The 20,756-nt window shown below is 36.5% G+C and overlaps 2 protein-coding genes across 2 annotated transcripts in view; both read left to right on the forward strand.

Annotated features, from left to right (window-relative positions):
- The window catches only part of LOC124605086 (eukaryotic translation initiation factor 3 subunit A), a 22,533-nt gene extending 15,572 nt beyond the window's left edge, over nt 1–6,961 (forward strand). The window contains exon 2 of the mRNA XM_047136536.1: nt 5,132–6,961. Within this exon, the coding sequence (XP_046992492.1) occupies nt 5,132–6,447 (1,316 nt within the window). The 3' untranslated portion in view covers nt 6,448–6,961. The remainder of the gene's footprint in view (nt 1–5,131) is intronic.
- Nucleotides 6,951–20,026, forward strand: LOC124605088 (cytochrome c oxidase subunit 6B1). The gene is made up of 3 exons (XM_047136538.1): nt 6,951–6,974; nt 19,124–19,248; nt 19,617–20,026. The coding sequence occupies exons 1-3, from the start codon at nt 6,966–6,968 to the stop codon at nt 19,786–19,788; spliced, it is 306 nt and encodes a 101-aa protein (XP_046992494.1). The 5' UTR covers nt 6,951–6,965; the 3' UTR covers nt 19,789–20,026.
- The last annotated feature ends 730 nt before the right edge of the window (nt 20,027–20,756 follow it).

The raw sequence follows: 20,756 nt of genomic DNA on the forward strand, positions 1-20,756 counted from the left end.
AGATTAACACAATAGCTACATTTTTGAATTGTTCGGAAGGTCATAATACAGTATTTAACTGTCACAGCCTGCTGATTTAATGCTGTACTCATAATTGTGCTGCGATATCCATTGAGATTTGTGTGTTGTTAACTGATTGGATTTAAAGTGTTTATAGTATGGCTGCCAGTTATTGTACCAGTACTAATTTCCTGAAAGTGATTCTGAATATTAGAACAGTTATGTTATTGAAAGACGTATGTAAATGATAGCTTCGGTGAGAATCACAGACATGGACATTTGTCACAACATTGTCATGTTTTGTTTGTAATTAAACGTTGTTCTTCTGTTGTTGTTACTGTTCATTCTGAAGACTGGTTTGGTGAAGCATTCCACACCAGTCAATTCTCTTTGGTCATCTCTTCTTCTCTGCATAACATTTGCAACTTTTAACTTCCTTACTGTTGTCAAGCCTTGACCTCCCGAATAATTGTAATCTGCTCACTTCTTTACTAAAAACTTAACTTTTCCTTGATGCCTCAGGATGTGTCATCAACCGGTGATATCTTTTAGTCAAGTTGTGCCCATCATATTTTTCTTTCTAGTTTAATTTAGATCATCTTGATTAATTATCCAATCTATGCATCTAATCTTAAGCATTCTTCTGTACACCATATTTTAGGTAATGTGAAGCATCATCAGTTGAGTCATGGGTTGTTTATTTTTAAGTACGTACTGTTTTCATTATATATTAGTGCATAGCGAAATACAAAAATGTGTAACATGGATGTCATTAACATAGTCTTCAAACTCTCATGAACACAAGAGATGTATGTTTCAACTGTTATCACTTTTGAAATCCATCCTGATCTCCACAGAGGAACTGTATAGTACTGAGTTGAACACATTTGGACATGGTATTTAGATTTTTTGCAGCTGGTGTTAGACATAGGTTTCTATCAGTACAGATTGGCTTTGTTGTCTTGGAAACGTGATTTCTCTCTTCCACCACTATGGTCAGCTGCTTACTGGACAGCCTAATAATGTAAACTGTCAGCTCTGTTATGGTGTTCAATCAACTCTGAAACCAATTTGGGGATCTCATTGCTGTGCTTCTGCACAAAGATTTTAGGTATTTACAGATTCACAGAAGCATGTTTGTATGTTTCCCGCCTTCCTAAATATGTTATAACCAAAGAAATCCATTAAATAGGATTTAAAAAACCAAGTTGTTGTTTTGCTACCAACTTCTTTGACAGCAATTTGAACATGAACAACTGAGCAAGCGATTTTCTCATGACCGATATTGTATGAGTAAATCATTAAGGTGTTATTGGGTTTTTGTAGATAGTTTTTTAATACGTTTTTGCAAAATCTGATATCTTTTGAACCCATAGTACAAATGTTACTGTTTTTGCAGTTCTTCAATACTATTTTAATAGGTACTTAATTTTTAAAAATCTGTGGGTATCTTCAAATTTTTCACCATGACTAAGTCCTTGAACTGAACTAGGTGGAAATTTTCCATATTGTAAGTCATCAGATTTTCACAATTAATTCAAGATGATTTTCCAGTAGTTTGGTCACAGATTTGATAGAAATATACCTGTCGGCTTCTACAAATGCATTAATTTATCAATAAGTGGCAAATTGAAATTGTCTCTGAAGTGATTTTATCAGTTTACGTATAGTATTTTTGCAGCTCTCATTGAAGCCATCTTCAGTCTCGACTATTGAAGTAGGGAACCTCAGTTAGTTTTCAGTACTCTGCTCATAGTAATCTCCATGTAGTGTATTGTTTTAGAAATTCTGGCAGAAATATTTAATAGATGTTTAAATGTTGTTTAACTGCCAAATGAATGGAAGAGAGCAATTATTTCATCCATATTTAATAAAGGAAACACAAGATTGTACAAATTACAGATGAATTAGTACTATTTGATGAATAGCCCAACTGTACAGTAAAGTAATGAAGTGTAAAATGAAAGCGCAAACAAGTCAGAGGAGCAAAATGTACTTAGATTCGAAGCTTGTGTGCAGATTGTATTTTCACTCTTAAATACCTCATTGAAATGAGGCTAGAAAGGGGAATGAGTTCATTTAACTTTTATTCCTCTACAGAAGGTACATGATACAGTCCCACTAAGTAAGTTTTGGGTAGCAGTGCAGAACTTCATTATTGGGAATAAGTATGACCAGGCAATAAGAAGCTTGCATGAGAGTTTGCAACTATATGGTTGAAGTAGGTAACAAAATTTCCCAAGAATTCTCCATAAATAAGAGTCTTAAGATGATGACATTCATTAGCACCAATTATGCTTGGAAGATTTGCAAAATTGGAAGAAAAAGTGTTGTGGAATGGGAATCCCTGCAGAATACACACAGTTTTCTTTGCTCTTCGCTGATGACCCTTGTTACACATTCAGGAAACTGCGTGAATTATTCTCAAAATGGGGTGTGAAAATATACATAAAGACAAAGTACATGGTAGTGGGTGAAGACTGCCAAGATGATTCGGATGTAGGATTCTACAAAATTTAAAATATCTGCACAATTAAATACTGATGTGTCGCTTTTACAACTGCTGTGTTTAAGGCAACATAATAAAAATGTGTTTTGGAGGAGGCGCTGCCTTTTCTTAGTAGTGCTTCAGTGTAGACAAGTACACTGATAATGGTTTAAGACTAAATTATCTACTTGCTGTAAGGCAGAGTATTGAATACAGCTTGTCACTCTGTCTCTTATGAGGTAGGATTAATAAGGTGATGCATGTGCAAAGAATAATTGATTTATTTTATTGATTAAGGGTTTGTTTAGTGAGTTGAAGACCATTATTGATATTCTTACAAACTGAAGTGGCACTCTCTGCATGAACATGGAAGAATGAAGATTATAGCTTAGCACCTATTGACAAGGCTATTATACAGGGTGTATCATAATTATGGCGTTAACACACACAGTTGAAAGTACACAATACTAGAAGCAAAAAAGGTCTCGGAAAACATAGGGTTGAAAATGCATACCTTAAGAGCTACGAGCAATTTTTCCATCTTCGATACTGTGAAACAAATCCCTTCTACTGCAAGTTCTTTGCTTTCAATATTTAAAGATGTGGTAGTATGGACAATAATAAGAAAGAAACATCCGGCAAATATTTGCACTAAAATGCATACCTTAAAAGTTACAAGTACTTGATCATTACAACAGTTGTGTTTCAAAGTAACAAAAATGGAAAAATTGCTCGTAGCTCTTAAGGTATGCATTTTTGACCCCCTGTTTACTGGACTCTTTTGCTTCTAGTATTGTGTGCTTTCAACAGTATCTGTTTATGCCATTAATTATGATACCCTCCGTAGATGGAACATCAGCTTGAAATGGGAAGTTGCTTGTGTCCTTTAGGGACCTATCTTAAAACTTACATAAAGTAATATAGGGAAATCATAGACAACCTATATCTGGACGACTATATGGAGATTTGAACAGTTGTCTTCATGAATATAAATTCGGTGTGTCGCCACTGTCATCGCACTCGGTCAGGTGTTAAGAGGTTCACTGTTTAATTTGTTTGTAAGAAGAGTCAAAGAATTTATTACTCCTTATTGAAGTTCACCAACAGCAAGTCTTCCTGTGCACAATTTGTTAATAGAACAGAGGAGGAGGAAACAATACTGGTACCTGGACACCACACGATGGCTTGTGAATTACAGGTACAGAGACATACATATTTACATAAGATTGACTTAGCATGATTTAGGGTTGTTTGATCCAGTTGAGAATTTTTATTTCGGGGGAGCAGAGTTGTAACACTAGTACTACAGGCCAGCTCTACTAGTGTAATGCATCAACATGTGATCAAATACTTTTTCAGGAGAGATTTCCAATCTCATCACTGTTCATCTGAGCTTGCTCTCTCTCTCTCTCTCTCTCTCTCTCTCTCTCTCTCTCTCTCTCTCTCTCCCCCCCCCCCCCCCCCCCTCCTCTCCCCCTCCCTCCCCCCTCCCGTACCACTCCTCTCTCTCATATAGTGAAGTTATCAACTTCGAAAAGCAGGAATCTTTCAGCATTAAAGTTACATGTTTGAGGGGATTCTATTGTTTATTTAAAATGTGACAATTTTGGTTCATACAACTGCAATTTCTGGTCCCATTTGTGAACATACATGGGATTTGGATGTGTTGAAATGTTTTTGCGACACATGAAAATATAAAATATTAATCTTGCATTGTGTGTGCTAAAAACAAATTATGAAATATTTGGCTATGGTATGCCAAGTGAAGCTGCTACATTTAAATGTGGGGCCTGGTAATGACATTTACAGCTTATGTAAATGGACAACTACGTGCAGTAGCTAGTTCCTTAGTCATATATTTTGCCCTAACGTCGTGGAATGCAGCAGCTTTGCAGTGTTGTTGGAAAAGTTACATTATTGCTTCATTTTTTAGCCTACTTCTTATTTGGCTCTGGTAATTTTCTCTCACCTGTTGTATCACTTCTTTTTAGTGAGTTGCTCATTTAAGAGATTTCTTTTACACATTAAATTATCCATATTTTTGTAAGACAAGCCCATCATCCTTTCCCATCCAATATCTATTTTCGCGGTCTAAGATGATCTTTTTGTGTGGCAAGTTTGATCGGTGGGGAAAAAATGTCTGTGCCGACTATGAGAGACAATACATGTTCTATAACAGTGAGGTACTTTTGTGTCCCTTTAACATTTTTTGTTGTTGTTTGAATTATTGTATCCTGGGGATTTGTACATAGAGCAATTTGTCTGTATTTAACATATGTGTATGTATGTTGGGGGTGGGGGGAGCAGATTGCCCAGGATATTGTCCTCTATTTAGAGATGTTATTTACTGAAATTCTAAGAGTGCCTGATTGTACATTATCTTATCCACATGATTGCTATTTTCCTTTTGATTTCTCGAAAAGGAAATTGACATATACAGGATTTTAAATGAGGCTGGCCCTAAATGTTTGCTGTCCGTTATTAAATATGCAGTGTAGATAAAATACTCACTTTATTGGAATATAGCTTACAATGATGGATTGTGGTTTCAGAAAATTTTAATGAAGTTGTTTAGTCCGGCAAATTCCATATGAAACAGTGTTTAGCACCTTAATTACACCAGGCAGTTTCTCTTCCTTTTAGGTGGACTACAGAGAGGAGAAGGGGCATCCCACGTGATGGTGTATCATAGGTTGGACAGCGGCAGTTCGAGCTCTGCTGCCTTCCAACAGGAGTCCGAGGCTCCCAGAGACGCCGGAGAAGACTCGGGGGGACCACCAGGCGGACCTGAAGAGGGAGGGTCTTTTCCAGAACGACGGCAGTCATGGGAAGGGATGGATGATGATAGGGGACCAGGAAATTACAGAACAAGAGAAGGTCGATACTCTGAACGTTCGAGGTCACGAAATGGTAGAGATGAGAGGTTTCCAAGGAGTGGATTTAGATCTAGAGACAATCGTTATTACAATCGATCACGTTCAAGGGACAGAAGGGGGGGCAATGTAAGGGAGCGTGAAAGAATTGATGACAGGTTTTATGACAGTCCTAAATATGTTGATAGGCAAAGGTATCGTGAATCATCACGCTACCACAGAGAATCCAGGTCAGGTGAAGGATATGAAGAAAGTTCTCGATACATCGAAAAATCGAGATACTCGGAAGAGTCAAGGCATTTTGAAGATTCAAGATACAATGATTCCAGATATCGTGATGATCAGAGATGTTCAGAAGACAGTAGGGGCCCAGATGGTCAGAGGTACTCTGAACAGAGATTTCGTGATGATTCAAGGTTTGATGATAGGAGGTATGGTGAAAATTCAAGGTACGATAATGAGCCAAGGTACTCTGAGAATTCAAGGCGTTATGGCAGACACCGGGAAAATAGTGGCGATGATTGGCACTCAGAAAACAGGTCACGTCACAGAGAGGAGAGGTACCGTGGTACGTCCAGGTACTCGGATGATGAAGCCAAGTATGGAGAAAGCTCAGTTAGATGGGACAAACCAGTTACGGCTTATGGAGAAATGGAGGAAGAGGAAGATGATGATGATGAAGAGGAATCGAAAGGAGATGTTGAACCTCCAAGAATTCAAAATGTTTTCCAGAATGATGGCAGCTTTTTGGAAATGTTTAAGAAGATGCAAGAAGCCAATAAACCACCAGATGTTAAGGAAACTGAGGAGACAGGACAGAGTGCTGAGAGCAGTGTACCTGCTACAGCAAGTTCTCCAGAGACAACTGCACCATCTGTTGGTTTGAAAAGACCAACTGCGTCCCTTGTTGGAAAACGCCGTGGTGGTAGAGTGCTCCCTACAGGAATGGTGAAAAAAGTAAGGAAGGTGGAGGAAGTGGAAGAAGAACCACCAAAAGATGCATGGTCCCTTTATATGGCTGAGGTGCGCAAATATAAGGAAGCCTCGTGTGAAGAAGAGGGAAAAACAAGGCCACTTGTTAAATAAAATGAAGGACTTTCAATAATTTTGTTTAATAGGTGCGAAAAGAGATCAACATAATTTGAAAGAATACTTTTTCTGGAGAATAGGTACAGTCTCTTCTCGCAGTAATAACTCTGAAGATTAAAATTTCTGCATTTATTTATGTTGTGATGTGTACTTTTGTCAAGTATTTAGTTATAGGATTATTTCTGGGTGAGAGTGAATGACGTGACACTGACAGTGTGTTTAGTGCTGTGGTGATGTGGGGGAATGCCTCAAGTGACCAAAAAGACTCTGCCACTGGCTGCTTGTAAATAAGAAATATTTTTGAATCTAAAGCATAGTAGTAATGCCTTCTTAGGGAACTTCTCTACAATGCGAAGCAATTTATAGCTGTAAACAAATTAGTTTAGTGGACACAGCAATGAACTGTCATCAAAGAAAAAAAGTACTGTTATGTGAGAGGATGCTTTATTGTTGATGTTGAAACTTTCTGGTGTTGTGTTTTGGCTGTTATTTCCAGGGTCCTGAAAATAATTTTGATGATATCGGTAAGTTTTGTTTTTATATATATATGTATATGCTTTCTTCATTTTATATTATGCATACCACATCCATCATTGTAAACTGTTAATCATCGGTTGTAGTAAAAGGAACAAGGGCCACAGTTTGTCATTGTTTTCCAATTTTACTTGTGTACTACTCCATAACAATGTTTCATGGTGATTGTGAAGTAAGTTCAGTTTGTTTTCTTTTGTGTGTACTCAGACAGTGAAAAAGTCTACTCATGATTTTTTTTTGAAAGATTTTCAGATTGTTGTTTATTTTTTCCCAAATATTGCTGTGTTGGACTCATCTTCACATTTTTAGCAAATAACATGGCATTAATTTGTGTTACTTGTTATTTTGATGAACACAATACTTGTCAGGAGTCCTACTACATTGTTAAGTAATTAACTTGCTAAGCCATGTTGAGGGTGAAGTACATGTAATGTATAGGAACAAGAAAAGATTGTTTCAGTTATTTCATTGTAAAAGTCAAATTTACCTAACAGGGTTGTTAAGTTATGGATCTGACTTTTTGGGCAAGTTAAAGGACTAATGAAGAATGGTCACTTTCATTTGACCCATACAGATACGCTTTTTGTGTAAAAGAATTAATGGATGAAGTGTATATAAGTTTGAAGAGATATGTCATATTGTAAAATATAATTAACTGGTGGTCTTTACAGTCTTAGACTGAAAGTTTATTTAGTTTCATCTCTACTTTATGCATTATCAGGTCTAATATAGTGAGATAAGATGCAGATTTAGTGTGGAATTCCTTTGTAAGGTGGAAGGAATAATTGCTGTTTTGGTCAGCTGCTATTATTTATTTCCAGTTGATCAGTTAAATTCAATTATCTTGTTATTTGTGTGCTAGGGTTGTGTGTAGTTCTACCCAACTATCTGGCTTCTCACTGTGGTCGCTTCAACCAATATATATATAGGACTCTCTTCAGAATCTTTGTGCTGACAACTGAATTTGTGTGTGAAGTTTTCATGTTACGTTCTTGCAGTGTCATACATGTTATTAATCACTAAAAGGCAGTGGCAGTAGTTCAATAGGTGTAAGCCTTTCTTTTGTAAAGCTTAAATTACTTGGAGCATCTACATCTATGTTTTTAGTCTGCAATTCTGTTATGTGCCTGGCAGAGGGCTCTTTCTGGAACAACCTTCAAGATACTTCTCTACCGTTCCACTATTGAACAGGCGCATGGGAAAAATGAACACTTAAACCTTTCTTGCGAGCTATGATTATTTATTTTGTTATGATTATCATTTCTCCCTATATAGTGAGTGCCAACAAAATTATTTTCATGCTCTAAGAGAATTGGTGATTGAAATTTCATGAGAAGTTTCTGCTGCAGCAAAAATGCTTTTGTTTTAATGGTTGCCACCCTAATTCATGTATCGTATCCATGGCATCCTATCCCTTATTTTGCAATAATAACAAGCTGACCTCCTTCAATGTCCTCCGTCAATCGTATCTAATGTGGATCCAACACCGCACAACCATACTCCAGATGAGGGCAGGCAAATGTAGGTCCAAGCAGTCTCTTCAGTAGACCTGTTACATTTTCTAAGTGTTTCACCAATAAATGGCAGTCTTTAGTTTTCTTTTTCACAACATTATTTATGTGATCATTCCAATTTAAGTTATTTGTAATTGTAATCCCAAGTACGCAGTTAAGTCTTTAAATTTGTCTTTACATTTGTGTGATCTATCACGTAACTGAAATTTAGCAGATTCTTTTTAGTGCTTTGTGGAAGACTTCATACCTCTCATGATTTAGTCAATTGCCACTTTTTGCATCATACAGATATCTTGTCTAAATAATTTTGCATGTGATTTTTATCATTGTATAACTTCACATGACTGTAATTGACAATCATCTGCAAGCAATCTTCTAAATTGTTTATATAGATCAGAAATAAGATGGCCTATAACACTTCCTTGTAGAATGCCAGATATTACTTTTGTTTTACTCGATGAGTTTTCGTCAGTTATTACGAATTGTGATCTTTCTGACAAGAAATCACGAATCCAGTCACCACAACTGTGTCAATACACTCATTAAAGAGCTAGTTGTGTTTTGCAAGAACAATATTTTATGAACCTATATTGCCTATTTGTCAATAAATTGTTTTCTTCGAGGTAGTTCATAAGGTTCGAACACAGCAGGTGTTTCAAAATCCTCCTCCAAGTTGACATTAGTGATATGGATCCTTAATTCAGTGTATTACTTGTATTTCTTAAGTGTTTTAAGCTGCTTCACTGCATCGAGGTTATCTACTTCTAAGTTACTCATGTTGGCAGTTGTTCTTGATTGTAAAAATCATTTTGAATAGAATGTATCGCGTGAAGTATGCAGTGGTACAAAATCAAAAGTTCCCATTTTCAATTTTTTTTTCTCAGTGAGGAGTATATGTTTGCATGTCAAAAAGATTAAAATCCTTGAACCACCCATCTCCTTCTGTGGGTGGGTTCAGTAAATGGAATTCTTAGTATGTGGCTCCCAGAAGGAGACTTACTAAATGTGGGACTAGCTTAGAAAAGCAAATGACAATATTTTCCGAAGTATATTGAACGAATATGTGATTCTCTTTGCAGGCAGAGCAGTGTGAGCAAAGAAAGTTGGAATGGAGCAGAAAAAGACGTGGCAGTGTAATGCACTTAATAGTTTGCTTTTTAATGTTTAAGGGATATCCCTCTGGTCACTAGCAACAGAGGCAACCAAATTCATAGTATTGTGGAAAAAGACCTTGTTTCACAAAGCACCTAGCTCCAGCGCATGTTGATCTATCAGTTATTCATTTGATTTTGAAAAGCATCCCTGTTGATTTTTGAACAGATTCTAAGTTGATTTCCTAATAAATTGTAAGTTGATTTTTGAATGCATGAATAGTGTACATGATGTCTGCCAGGGAATCCCCATCGCATCAAGGCATAAACTTTCCTGCAGACAAAAGGGGATGGTGCTATACGAGCTGTACCGAATAAAGCCAAACGGGTGAACGACAATCGCTATTAATGTGGTTGACTGGGTTTGCAAATGATCAGCGTTGTTATAATTACTAGCGACATCCATATATTTAATAAACGACTAACATGAATTACAGGTAACAAAGATTATCTATTATCTTCTGTGTGTATCCAAGAAAATGAAATTTTGACAGAAAATTTTTGACCAGACCGCTACACTAGTAAGGGCCAGTTATACAGTTCCCGGCTAGCAGCTGCTAAAATTCTATTCTGGGAGTAGTGCGGAAAATGCGTTGTACGAACACGTAATAACACCTAACCGTAGAATAAACTCATGACAACTAAACTGGTGATTGTGGCAGGGTTAGTGAAGTTAACCAGAGAATATGTTTTGACACTGGCACGAATTTTTACAGAATTACTGAAGACTATATAGTTTGTTAGAATGAGGAAGGAGAATAAACAGGGACTCTCACAAATTATGGAAGAATATGACAATTCCAAATTTATATAAAAATTTCGTACTACTGCTTTTATCGAACTCATGCTTCAGAAGCTGGAGAGTATAAATAAAATGTGAAGCTATTTCCTAACATAAAACTTTTTGCTTGTAGTTGGCCTAATAGGCATTTGATATTGGTACTTCGTGAATTATATTCTGTCGTGTTATAAAAATTACCATTTGTGCCAAAACAGTCTCGTTTATTTGATGTGTGTAACAATTGCTGCAATATTAGGCAGGCCTATTTTGTTTTTATCTAGCAGATGATGACAAAATACATGTAATCAGATAGAGAAACGACGCCAGCCTTGGGTACTATTTGTATTATCAGCTTTTCTAGTATTAGATCACGACATTTCGTTTTTTCATGTAGCAAAACGTTGACAAACTTTGAGGTAATAGATTCTTTCTCAGAAAGGAAAGTATGCCATATACAGCTCTGGCAAGATTAGAGACAAAAAAATGCAATGACTTAAGGATTGAAGAGATGTGTACTGTCTTGCTTGTCTCTTGTCTTTACTGGTTTTATGTATCCCATATTTAATTTTATGTCACACAAAACAGCAAGTTTTTAGCTGTTAGGCAGTAAAGACTGCAAATTTTCTGACCAGTTCTTGTTCTGCCGGTTACAAATAATCCTATCCAGTATTCATTGCAAGTTGTTAAACTGGCCGACTGGGAGCAGGAGAGGCACTACTGGACATTTTAATTTCCACTTTCCTGAATATAGTTTGATAGCACCCATTACAAAATATTGCACATTTGAATTCCACAGAGCGAAATACAGGCGTATGATGGAAGAGTGCTGTGTGAAGAGGTGTTGCACTGCACTTTGGCACACTTACGGCCAAATAACATGTCTTATGTTCCCTCGAACATATATGTCTTATGTATGAGACTCTTCAGAAAGACGTGCACTACAAAATGAAAATATTTTTGTAAAGTCGGTTTTTTAAATTTTTTGCGTCTTGCTTCAAATACTAGAGGCAGGGGGGAGAGCCACTATCTAATATTGCTCCAGTTCGGATATATTGTAGACCTGGACCTGATGCACTGAGGAGTCTTAAGTTGGCTGGCTGGTGTGGCCGAGTGGTTCTTGGCGATACAGTCTGGAACTGCGTGACTGCTGTGTTCGCAGGTTCGAATCCTGCCTCGGGCATGGATGTATGTGATGTCCTTAGGTTAGTTAGGTTTAAGTAGTTCTAAGTTCTAGGGGGCAGATGACCTCAGCAGTTAAGACCCATAGTGCTCAGAGCCATTTAGCCAGTCTTAAGTTGTAGTGGGGAGGTGGTAGTCTTCACGTGACCCGTGTTTACGTTAAGTGATTTTGCTGTTGCCTCTTCATTTATTGCTCTCACGTCAAATGAAAACAAAACGGATTTCTGTGGCTGGGAGCTATCAAGTGAATTAAAATACATCCACATAATTACAGAAGGCTAAAATATGTTAATGTCAGATTTTATTTTACTTCCACCTTTCTGACAGTCGAGCATTAATCACCTTGCAGAACAATGAAGTTATTTTTGTTGGTTTGTTAAAGAAATTTGGTTTTTATTAACTTTTTCTGTTGAGGCAGTTAATTTATTTGAAGTGAAGTGTTTAATTCCACATTATTGGCTAGTTTCAACTGTTTGCTGCATTTCAAATGCATGTTTCCATCTTCTAGCACATATGGCATTATGCCATAATAAAGAACCAAACATGAGATAATACAGTACTGGTACTCAAGAAAATTTATGTCCGAATCTGGACACGCGAAGGTGCACTTTAAGCCGAATTATGCATTTTAGTATGGTTCACAAAATTCCCATGCTCTTTGAGTATCCTCTGATGTCTTGTTTCTTTTATGACATAATGTAAGATCTTTTAATGTTTTACTCATACAAACATACGGGCTTCTTACGTCATCGTAGCTGCGCAAGTATGGTGACGCCTATTATCTGGTGTTCTCTGGGAGCTGCTGAAACGAACCTGTTTTGCAACAGGCTGCAGGAAAATATTCCGAATGGTTGTTTGAAAAGTGTTACTTTCAAAGTAAATTTCCTTTTACGCAAGATGAACTCTGTTCGAGAATGTACGATGAATTTCTTAAGTCGCAGAGCGTTTGACTCTCATTCAAAAATGTCCGCTGTCTTCGGCTGGCAAGATCACCTTACATGAACTACGACTGGTTTACACAAGTGCAACGCAATCTCGATTTCAATGTTTCAGAAAGTAAAATGGGTGTTTGGTGGAATTCGAATTTATACTTTCGTAATACGAAAATATGCAGTGTACATGTTGCTGCACGTAAGACATCTTCCCAAAAACGTGTTTTTTTACATGAGTTTCGTTTTGTAAAGTGCCGGGCAATTCTATGCTGGTGTATAAAACCACAACCATTGAAAAGATTGATAAGTTTTACATTTACGACGAAAAGTATACTGTCACTTAGCATGGAAAAAGTGTATTTTCATGTGGGAGAAAGTGTATTTGTAACAGAGAAATCCGTGAAGAATCTAGGAACTTTTTTTCCTCTTCCATGTATACACCCTGATAAGATTGTGTGAACATTTACACAGATTCCAAATAAACATTGGTAAAGTTTCCTGATCACCAATTCAATAGTTGTGGAAATAGTCATTGGTTTTGACTTCATAGTGCAGCTTTCAGCGGTATGTGCCAGTTTTTCTTGAAACAAAGCTAGACCATCTTGTACAACTTTTTGTGTTCTCCGAAAAATGATAGGTTTCTTGAGCAATTTTCTTATGAGTAATAATATAAGCAGAGTTGGTCGAAGAATAGATGCTTTAAAAAATGTGAAGTTAAGCTTTCTTTATCTCCAGAACTAATTGTGATATAAACCTAAAACTTCACATTTAATAACTTGCCAACACAAGGTCTGAGAATAGAAAATTTCATTCTCCTACAGCTTTCCAGTAGTTTACAAATTCAGGGAAAATTTATGATTTTTGAAAACACTAAAATGAGAATTTTTGCCTATTTTTACAGAAACATTTCTGCAAAATCTTTTAAACCATTATCTTTAGAAAGACCGTTTTGTAAACCACATAAGAAACTGGATTTGGTTCTGTAATCCGAGCATATAAGGCCATGAAAAACAAGGAGGTGGAGGTGCATTGAAAATATGCCCATATTCCATTGGTACTCAAGTCTGACATCATTAATGATGATTCACAGTTGTTTAGTATTCCCTGGAGAAGGTAATATTGAAAATCCTGTGTCAGGAGGACTCAAACTTCAGGAAAGGGGTGTCTTTCGACATTACTCATCATGACAAATTTTAGCCTGTTTCCCTGCTATAATACAGAATCAGACTTGTTCTAAACTTGTTAATCAACTATGCATTACAGAGGCACTGGACATCATGGTTGTAAAATTGTTGCATAACTGCTGCAATACATAGCGCATAAACTGCCTTAAAGTTCTACACCATAGTCAAAAGGAAAGAACCATTAATTTTGGCGAAGTTCATAGCAATCTGCCTCACATTATTTGGAAAGGATTCATGTTATGGCAAAATTTGAGTCTTTTTATTATGCAATGCTATTAACACGTTAATTTAATGTAAGTCTAAAGTATAGCAAATTTTGTGTTCGCATAGTTTGCAGCTTATGAAGAATATTAATGTACTGGTGGAAAATTGTGTAAATTGTTGCTCTGGTCCATGACAGCCTTACCATTGCTGGGTTTCTTTTAAATTGAGAAAACTGACATTCCCATAATCATAGGGGTCATGCCAAATAGCTGTGCAACAGCATCCACCAGTGGATTTGTTTACTAGTTTCTCTAACCTGATAAGGGTTTCTTTACATAGCATCCCAAGCAGGATGTTACATTTCTTTCCTATAAGTGTCACCAGCCAAAACTAGAAGAGAGATCTCTCAGGATCGTAAGCTTATGTTTTTACTTCAAGCTACTTGAAGTTTTTCAGGTTTCATTAGTATGCCGAAAAAAATTGAGGGGAAACTGTACTGCCAGCCAGGTGATGTCACTGATGGAGCTGGAATAACTGCAATAACGTGCTGTTATAGCACCCAGCATGTGGCAGTCCTCGATTGCCAATAAAATGAATAGTTGAAGACAGTTTATACGATGTGTGTTGCACAACTATTTTACTACCGTGATGCCCATTGCCCTGTTACTTCACAGTTAAATTTCTAAGTTTAGAACCAGTTTGATCCTGTAGTTGTTATAGGAGGAAAACAGTCTGAAATTTGTCTTGATGAGTAGTGACCAAAGACACCCCTCTTCTAAAGTATTTAGAGTTCACTTGACTCAATCTCACTTTCTGGTCATCAGGACTTTAAATATTACCTTCCCCAGAGAATACTTAACAATTGTAAAACGTTGTTAAAGACGTCAGATTTGAGTGTCAGTGGAAAATGGGCATATTTTAAATGCATCTCCACCTTGTCATTGTCTTTTAGTGTCTTATATGCTCACATTGAAAAACCAACTCCCGTTTCTAGGTGGTTTCAGAACATGGTCTTTCTAATGAAAATGGTTTAAAAGTGTTTGCAGGAAAAACTTTATTGTAAAAGTGGCTTAAAATACCAAAATGTGATGTTTTTGCAAAAATCTTGAACTTTTCCCTGAACTGGTAAACTGCTGGAAAGCAGTAAGAGAATCGAATTTTACATTCGAAGACCTTGTATTGTTAAGTTAATGCAGGTGAGGTTTCGGTTTTATGCCACAGTTCTGAAGAAATAAAAAGCTAAACTTAACATTTTTTCAGGTGTCTAATTTTTTTTGGTCGCCTTCCCTTTGAATTATCCATTTGAAAATTGCTGAAGAAATATTTTGTTATTGTTCTTAAGACCACAAAAAGTTGTAAAAGATTGCAAAGTTCTGTTTCTTTCAAGAAAATACTGCCAAAGGTGATAAGTCTCAAAGTTGCTACAAAGTCAGTGGAGCATGTTTGATGGCTGTATCTCAGAAGAATTATATTGGCTAAAGTACTTGTACCATAAATGAACTTAAGTATTTTTGTGAAATTTTTGCAGGAGATATACTTTAAATTGATTGATTTGTGTGTGTGTGTGTGTGTGTGTGTGTGTGTGTGTGTGTGTGTGCTGCGCGCGTGCGTGCGTGCGTGCGTGCGTGCGCGTCTGCGTCTGCGGAGCACTACTGTGGCTACCTGCAGGCATTATTGCAACTTAAATGGCAGATGACAACTTAGTTATAGCAGAATATATTCTCAATAAAGAAATGCAATGTTTGCTTGCACATTGGCTGATCTAAAGTGTGTCTCATAAACAATTACATATAATGTCAGATAGTACCATCGAGGAATATGATATTTATGACAATTGTACCCTATGATGCCAATCTCATGCTGAATGAGAGGGCTTTTCTGTTATCTACCATTAAAGAGTTGTAAGGTCATTGTGTATGAAACATAAACAATTTATTACCTGAAGGTGTAACTATGTCAAGAATTTACTCATAATTTATTAATCATTGTAAAGCAGCTGTTGCGGTTTTTATCAGTTGAAGTGTAACACAAAAGTATTAGGATGTCCTGAGGAACAGTGGGTTTGTAATGATTTGTTTCCACAGACACAAGATTTCACAATAAGGAGCTGTTACACACACATAGTGCTGATGGTTATTTTATTGTAATTTTTCTTTTCACTGCTGGTTAGTTCCTTCTGTGAAGAAGTGATCATTTTTATGTTTTGTGATTGAATGGGACTATTGAAAATTTTATGATTTTAATAATTTTTTTAGCAAACTTAAGCTATATTACTTTATCTTTCTTTAACTTCTTTACTTGACATAGCAGTACTGGCCGTTGACAAAGTTCTCCAGTAATTTTTAAAGCATTTTTCATCCTGTACTGTAATACACTTTTGGAATTGTGATTTTCATCCTACTAATTGTGTATAAGTATGGAAGACTTCTTTTTGCTTATGGGGAAATGGTTTTCAGTAACAGATGCTTTTTTTCCTTCCCTAATCCACGTGTCTGTAGCATTTCTCAAGGTTGCAAACTTTAGTTGTTGGTTTCATTTGTTGTTAGAGTATTCTGTATTGTGAAAATGAACATTCAGAAAATTGTAAAAATGTTAATGTTTCATACCCAGGAACATGTAAATGTCTTTCACTCATTGTTACTCTATTTAGCTCATTTCATAATTTGTTTCTTGAGCAGGTTCTCTCTGTCTGCTTTTGGAGTGTCTCACTCTTTCCTTTTATCTAATTTCATCTCATTGTTAATCTGTTACATATCTTCTGTCCATTCATTCTCTTCTGTTGTAAAGCTAAACATGCTTCTCACTCCTCATCTGTTTAATTTCTTTGCCGCTGTTTCCTTCACTCAATTTGTCATTGGCAAGATCTTCTCTTTTATGTTTTGGTATTCTGTTATATATTTATTGCTTAGAACACTAAAATTCCACTAAATACATTGTTTGCTACCTTAAGGAATTCCCTTTCATGTAAATTTACTTCACTTCTCATTGATCTGCTGTAATAGATTTTCAAGAGTATACCGTGCATGCATCTCAGCATTGTTCATACGACAGCAACACTAAATATTTTGACAAGCACATTTTCATAAGAAAACCAAATTATTCAACAGAAAATCTTTAACTGTTGTGCCATTTGATTAACAGAGCTAATTGTGCTAATATCACGGAACATTGTGCTCCATAACTGGCAAATATCACAGACAGGTTTTACAAAATTACTGTAGTTTGACGAAGGTCATGTTGCAGTTTAAAAGACTTTTGGAACTTGAGTCAGTGTAGATAGCTATCAGTACTTGGTTCAATAAGCTTTCAGCTTAGAGCCGCCCAGTGTGGTGGCGTGGAGTCAATGAGTGTAGCCCAATAAATGGTGCAGAAGGATTTTCTGCCATTCTTTAACCAAAGATCGCAATAATTGACAAAGGCTGGAGAATTTTTGTTCCCTTAGCCTTTGATAAAGTTTCTCCCACAGATGTTCAATTGGACTGAGATGTGGGCTTTGGCTAGGCCATTTCAGTATCCTTACTTGCATCCTTCACAAAAAGTCTGACATGAATAGAGGTGAGCTTAGGATCAATTTCATGCTGAAATTCCCAGTTTTGTCCCATTTTATCGTTGGTGTAGGGCAACGTGCATTCTCAAGATTTGAAACAACCTGTAATGTCTTCAGTAAACACCAGAGGGCTGCCACCTCAATGGGTCACCACACCAATACATTCCTGCCACTTTGCTTAACAAAGGGTATTTGGTACTGGACGTCATTTCTTGCATTGAATGGCCTTTGAACATATCGAATCCCATTGGAAAAAAAGCCAGTTAAACTTAATTTCATCGCTCCACAGCACACGCAACCACTGTTTGTGTCCAGTCGTGTGATGTCGCAAACTCAAGTCAGGCTTTCCTGTTCTTTGCAGATATTAATGGATTTTTGCTTGGGTGTTGGCCATGAGACTAGACTCTAAGAATCTGTTTTACAGTACCATTCCATATTTCTATGTTGTGGAATTTATGCAGTTCTCTGTTTATGTCAACAACAGTCTTCTTTGGGTCGCCCTTTGACATTATCCTTATGAGATTCTTCAATTGGAGTGTGACTTTGCTGGGCGTATGTGTTCTTTATTAACTTTGGTTCCTGTGAATTGTTTCTTCTTATTCCCAACAGTCAAAATTTTTCAGGACAAACCAAAATCCCGAGTGACATCTGCCTGATACTTGTCCGCTATAGGGCATTGATTACAGTGTTTTTGAGGTCTGCTGTATACTCTGCCATTCTGCGTGTAGTTAACTGCGTGAAAACAAAACAAAAGCTAATGTAAACCAAAGGTATTTGACGTTATACTGGCATAGGCATTTTATTTCCAACAATAAACCACAGTGTCAAAATACTTTTGTTCGGACCACAATATTGTCAGTGTTGTACTTACTGTTATTGTGCTGAATCCTGATGCACATGTTTATATGGATGTGTGCTGCTGCACTGTGAGCCTAGACAGGCTAGTGAGGTAGGAAGCACATGACACACACCTAGCAGTGAAAATGTGTGTCAAAATAATTGTCACTACTGCACATACCCTTCTAAGCTGGAAGGTATCCCCACCATACAGTGTTCTAGAACATTCAGGAACATTCTGGCCAATCTGTAACTTTGGCACATAATTCTCAGCTGCTTCAAAGACTTCCCATTCATGTGGTGCGCCCTTCAGAGACCTATATCGTCCAACCCAACTCCAGCAGTTCTAACCTTCAAGGATGATGGTTGGAAAGCTTACAAACTGTATAACTCCTGTGGGACTGTTGGTTAGCTGTGGAGATGTAATGGCATGTGTGGTCAAACAATGTTTACATTTATTATATATTTTGTCAAGTTACAAATTAAAACAATCCCGATCATGTAAAAACATTTATTACAATTATGTGATCAAGACTGTTTTAATTTGTAACTTAAAAAAAAAATTGCACTGATATTGCCGTTCTTCCAATGATGTGTGTAAAGATCATATATATTTTGGTCACCAGTGTCTTGAAATTCAACTGTTGTAAGAAATATTTATGAAATCTGACAAATTTCCACTTTTCCTTGTGTGGTTACTCATTGGATCTTGAAATTAACATAAAATATATTGAATGTTGCTTTTTAAATTAAAGCAGGTGTCTTTGGATTTCGTTTATGTATAAAGTGAGTAATTGTATTTGATTGCAGATTTCATATAGAATGCCTGTCGCCATAATGCCTGTTACCGAAGCTGCGGCAAAGGGTAAAGAAGAAAAGCATGAGCTACGAACAGCTCCATTTGATCCAAGATTCCCAAATCAAAATCAAACAAAGTGAGTAAAAGTTTTGGTGGTTGTTGAATTGAATTTATTTATTGTGAGGAAACAGGAAATAGTCTTGTTATGTTTATATGAATATATCTTGCCTGTGGTGCATAATAGTGTGTGGGAAATACTAGGGACTGAGTGACTTTGTAGGGGAATAATAATTAATCAATTTTTGGCTTCTTCAAGCTGCTAAAATAACAGTATTAGATAGAAAAACCTTGTTAATGTTTTTGTAGAGTAAAATTTATTTGTAACTGTAGGAATTGAAACAAAACCGGTTGAAATCAAACTCTGATTATTGTAACATGCCTTGCCTTACGTAATTATAATAGTTTTTGAACAACATTGTGTATTACTACTAAGGTGTGTTTCAGGTACTGTTACCAGAGCTATCTCGACTTTCATCGTTGCAGAGCTCTGAAGGGTGAGAACTATGAGCCGTGTGATTATTTCAGGAGGGTATTCAAATCCATTTGTCCTAATGCGTGGATTGAAAAATGGGACACACAACTCGAAGAGGGCAGATTTCCTGGAAAAATTCTGTAATGAGTGTGCGTGTATGCCCTAAGGCATGAAATGACAGTTTTTCCTGTAGTGTTGTTGTAATGGTTAATAATGCTTTTGTAAATGGATCATGTAAATACATTGATAAAATATGCTTGAGAAGATGGTAATGAGTGTTTAAAATGTTCTTCAAATTTCATAAACTTTAGTGTATATAATAAATTGTCCCTGACAGTTGAAAATGTGGTAATGAACAATTAAAGCTGTTTGTTACTTTTCATTCCTGTCAGAAATAGTTTCCTGAATCTGTTCTTGAAGTCTTAAATTCCACATACTTAGTTCCATCGATCTCTCTCTCTCTCTCTCTTCTCTTCTCTCTCTCTCTCTCTCTCTCTCTCTCTCTCTCTCTCTCTCTCTCTGTTGTAAATGTTTGTTTACCATGTACGAATAATTGTGAATGTACACTGTCATTAGGGTATCCTATATGTAATTTCTATAAAATATTACTGTTAGAAACATAAAATACACGAAAAAAGGAGGGTTTACAACATACAGGTATGAGCCAGTCTTCACTTTGCTCCAATTAAACAGGCAGGACTTACGATGCTTGTAGGGAGGAAATCATATATTCATTTCCTCTTGCGAAACATGTGTAACTTCATTTTCAGTTACAGATGTTCCCAACTGTGTTATATATATATATATATACTGTCACATATGCGAATTATAGGCACTCCTTACCAAGAGGATTAGGATAACAGTGGCAGCTTTTGACGACGCTCCCTAGTCACCGACCTTTTATGATGTTGGAAATCCTCTGATAGGGTGAACTTACGTGTAGGCTTTGAGCACAAAGACAATTCAGATTTGCTCAAACTGTAACTTAGTGACTTAGGTATGTTTAAAAGGACAATTCTTAAGTGGTTGGCCGAACCAGTCGATATCTTTGTTGTTCAGGCAATCAAAAGTTACTTTTAGCTTTAAGAGTACAAAATGAACACTATATATTT

The sequence above is a fragment of the Schistocerca americana genome, chromosome 3, assembly GCF_021461395.2.
Source record: "Schistocerca americana isolate TAMUIC-IGC-003095 chromosome 3, iqSchAmer2.1, whole genome shotgun sequence".
Taxonomy (NCBI): domain Eukaryota; kingdom Metazoa; phylum Arthropoda; class Insecta; order Orthoptera; family Acrididae; genus Schistocerca; species Schistocerca americana.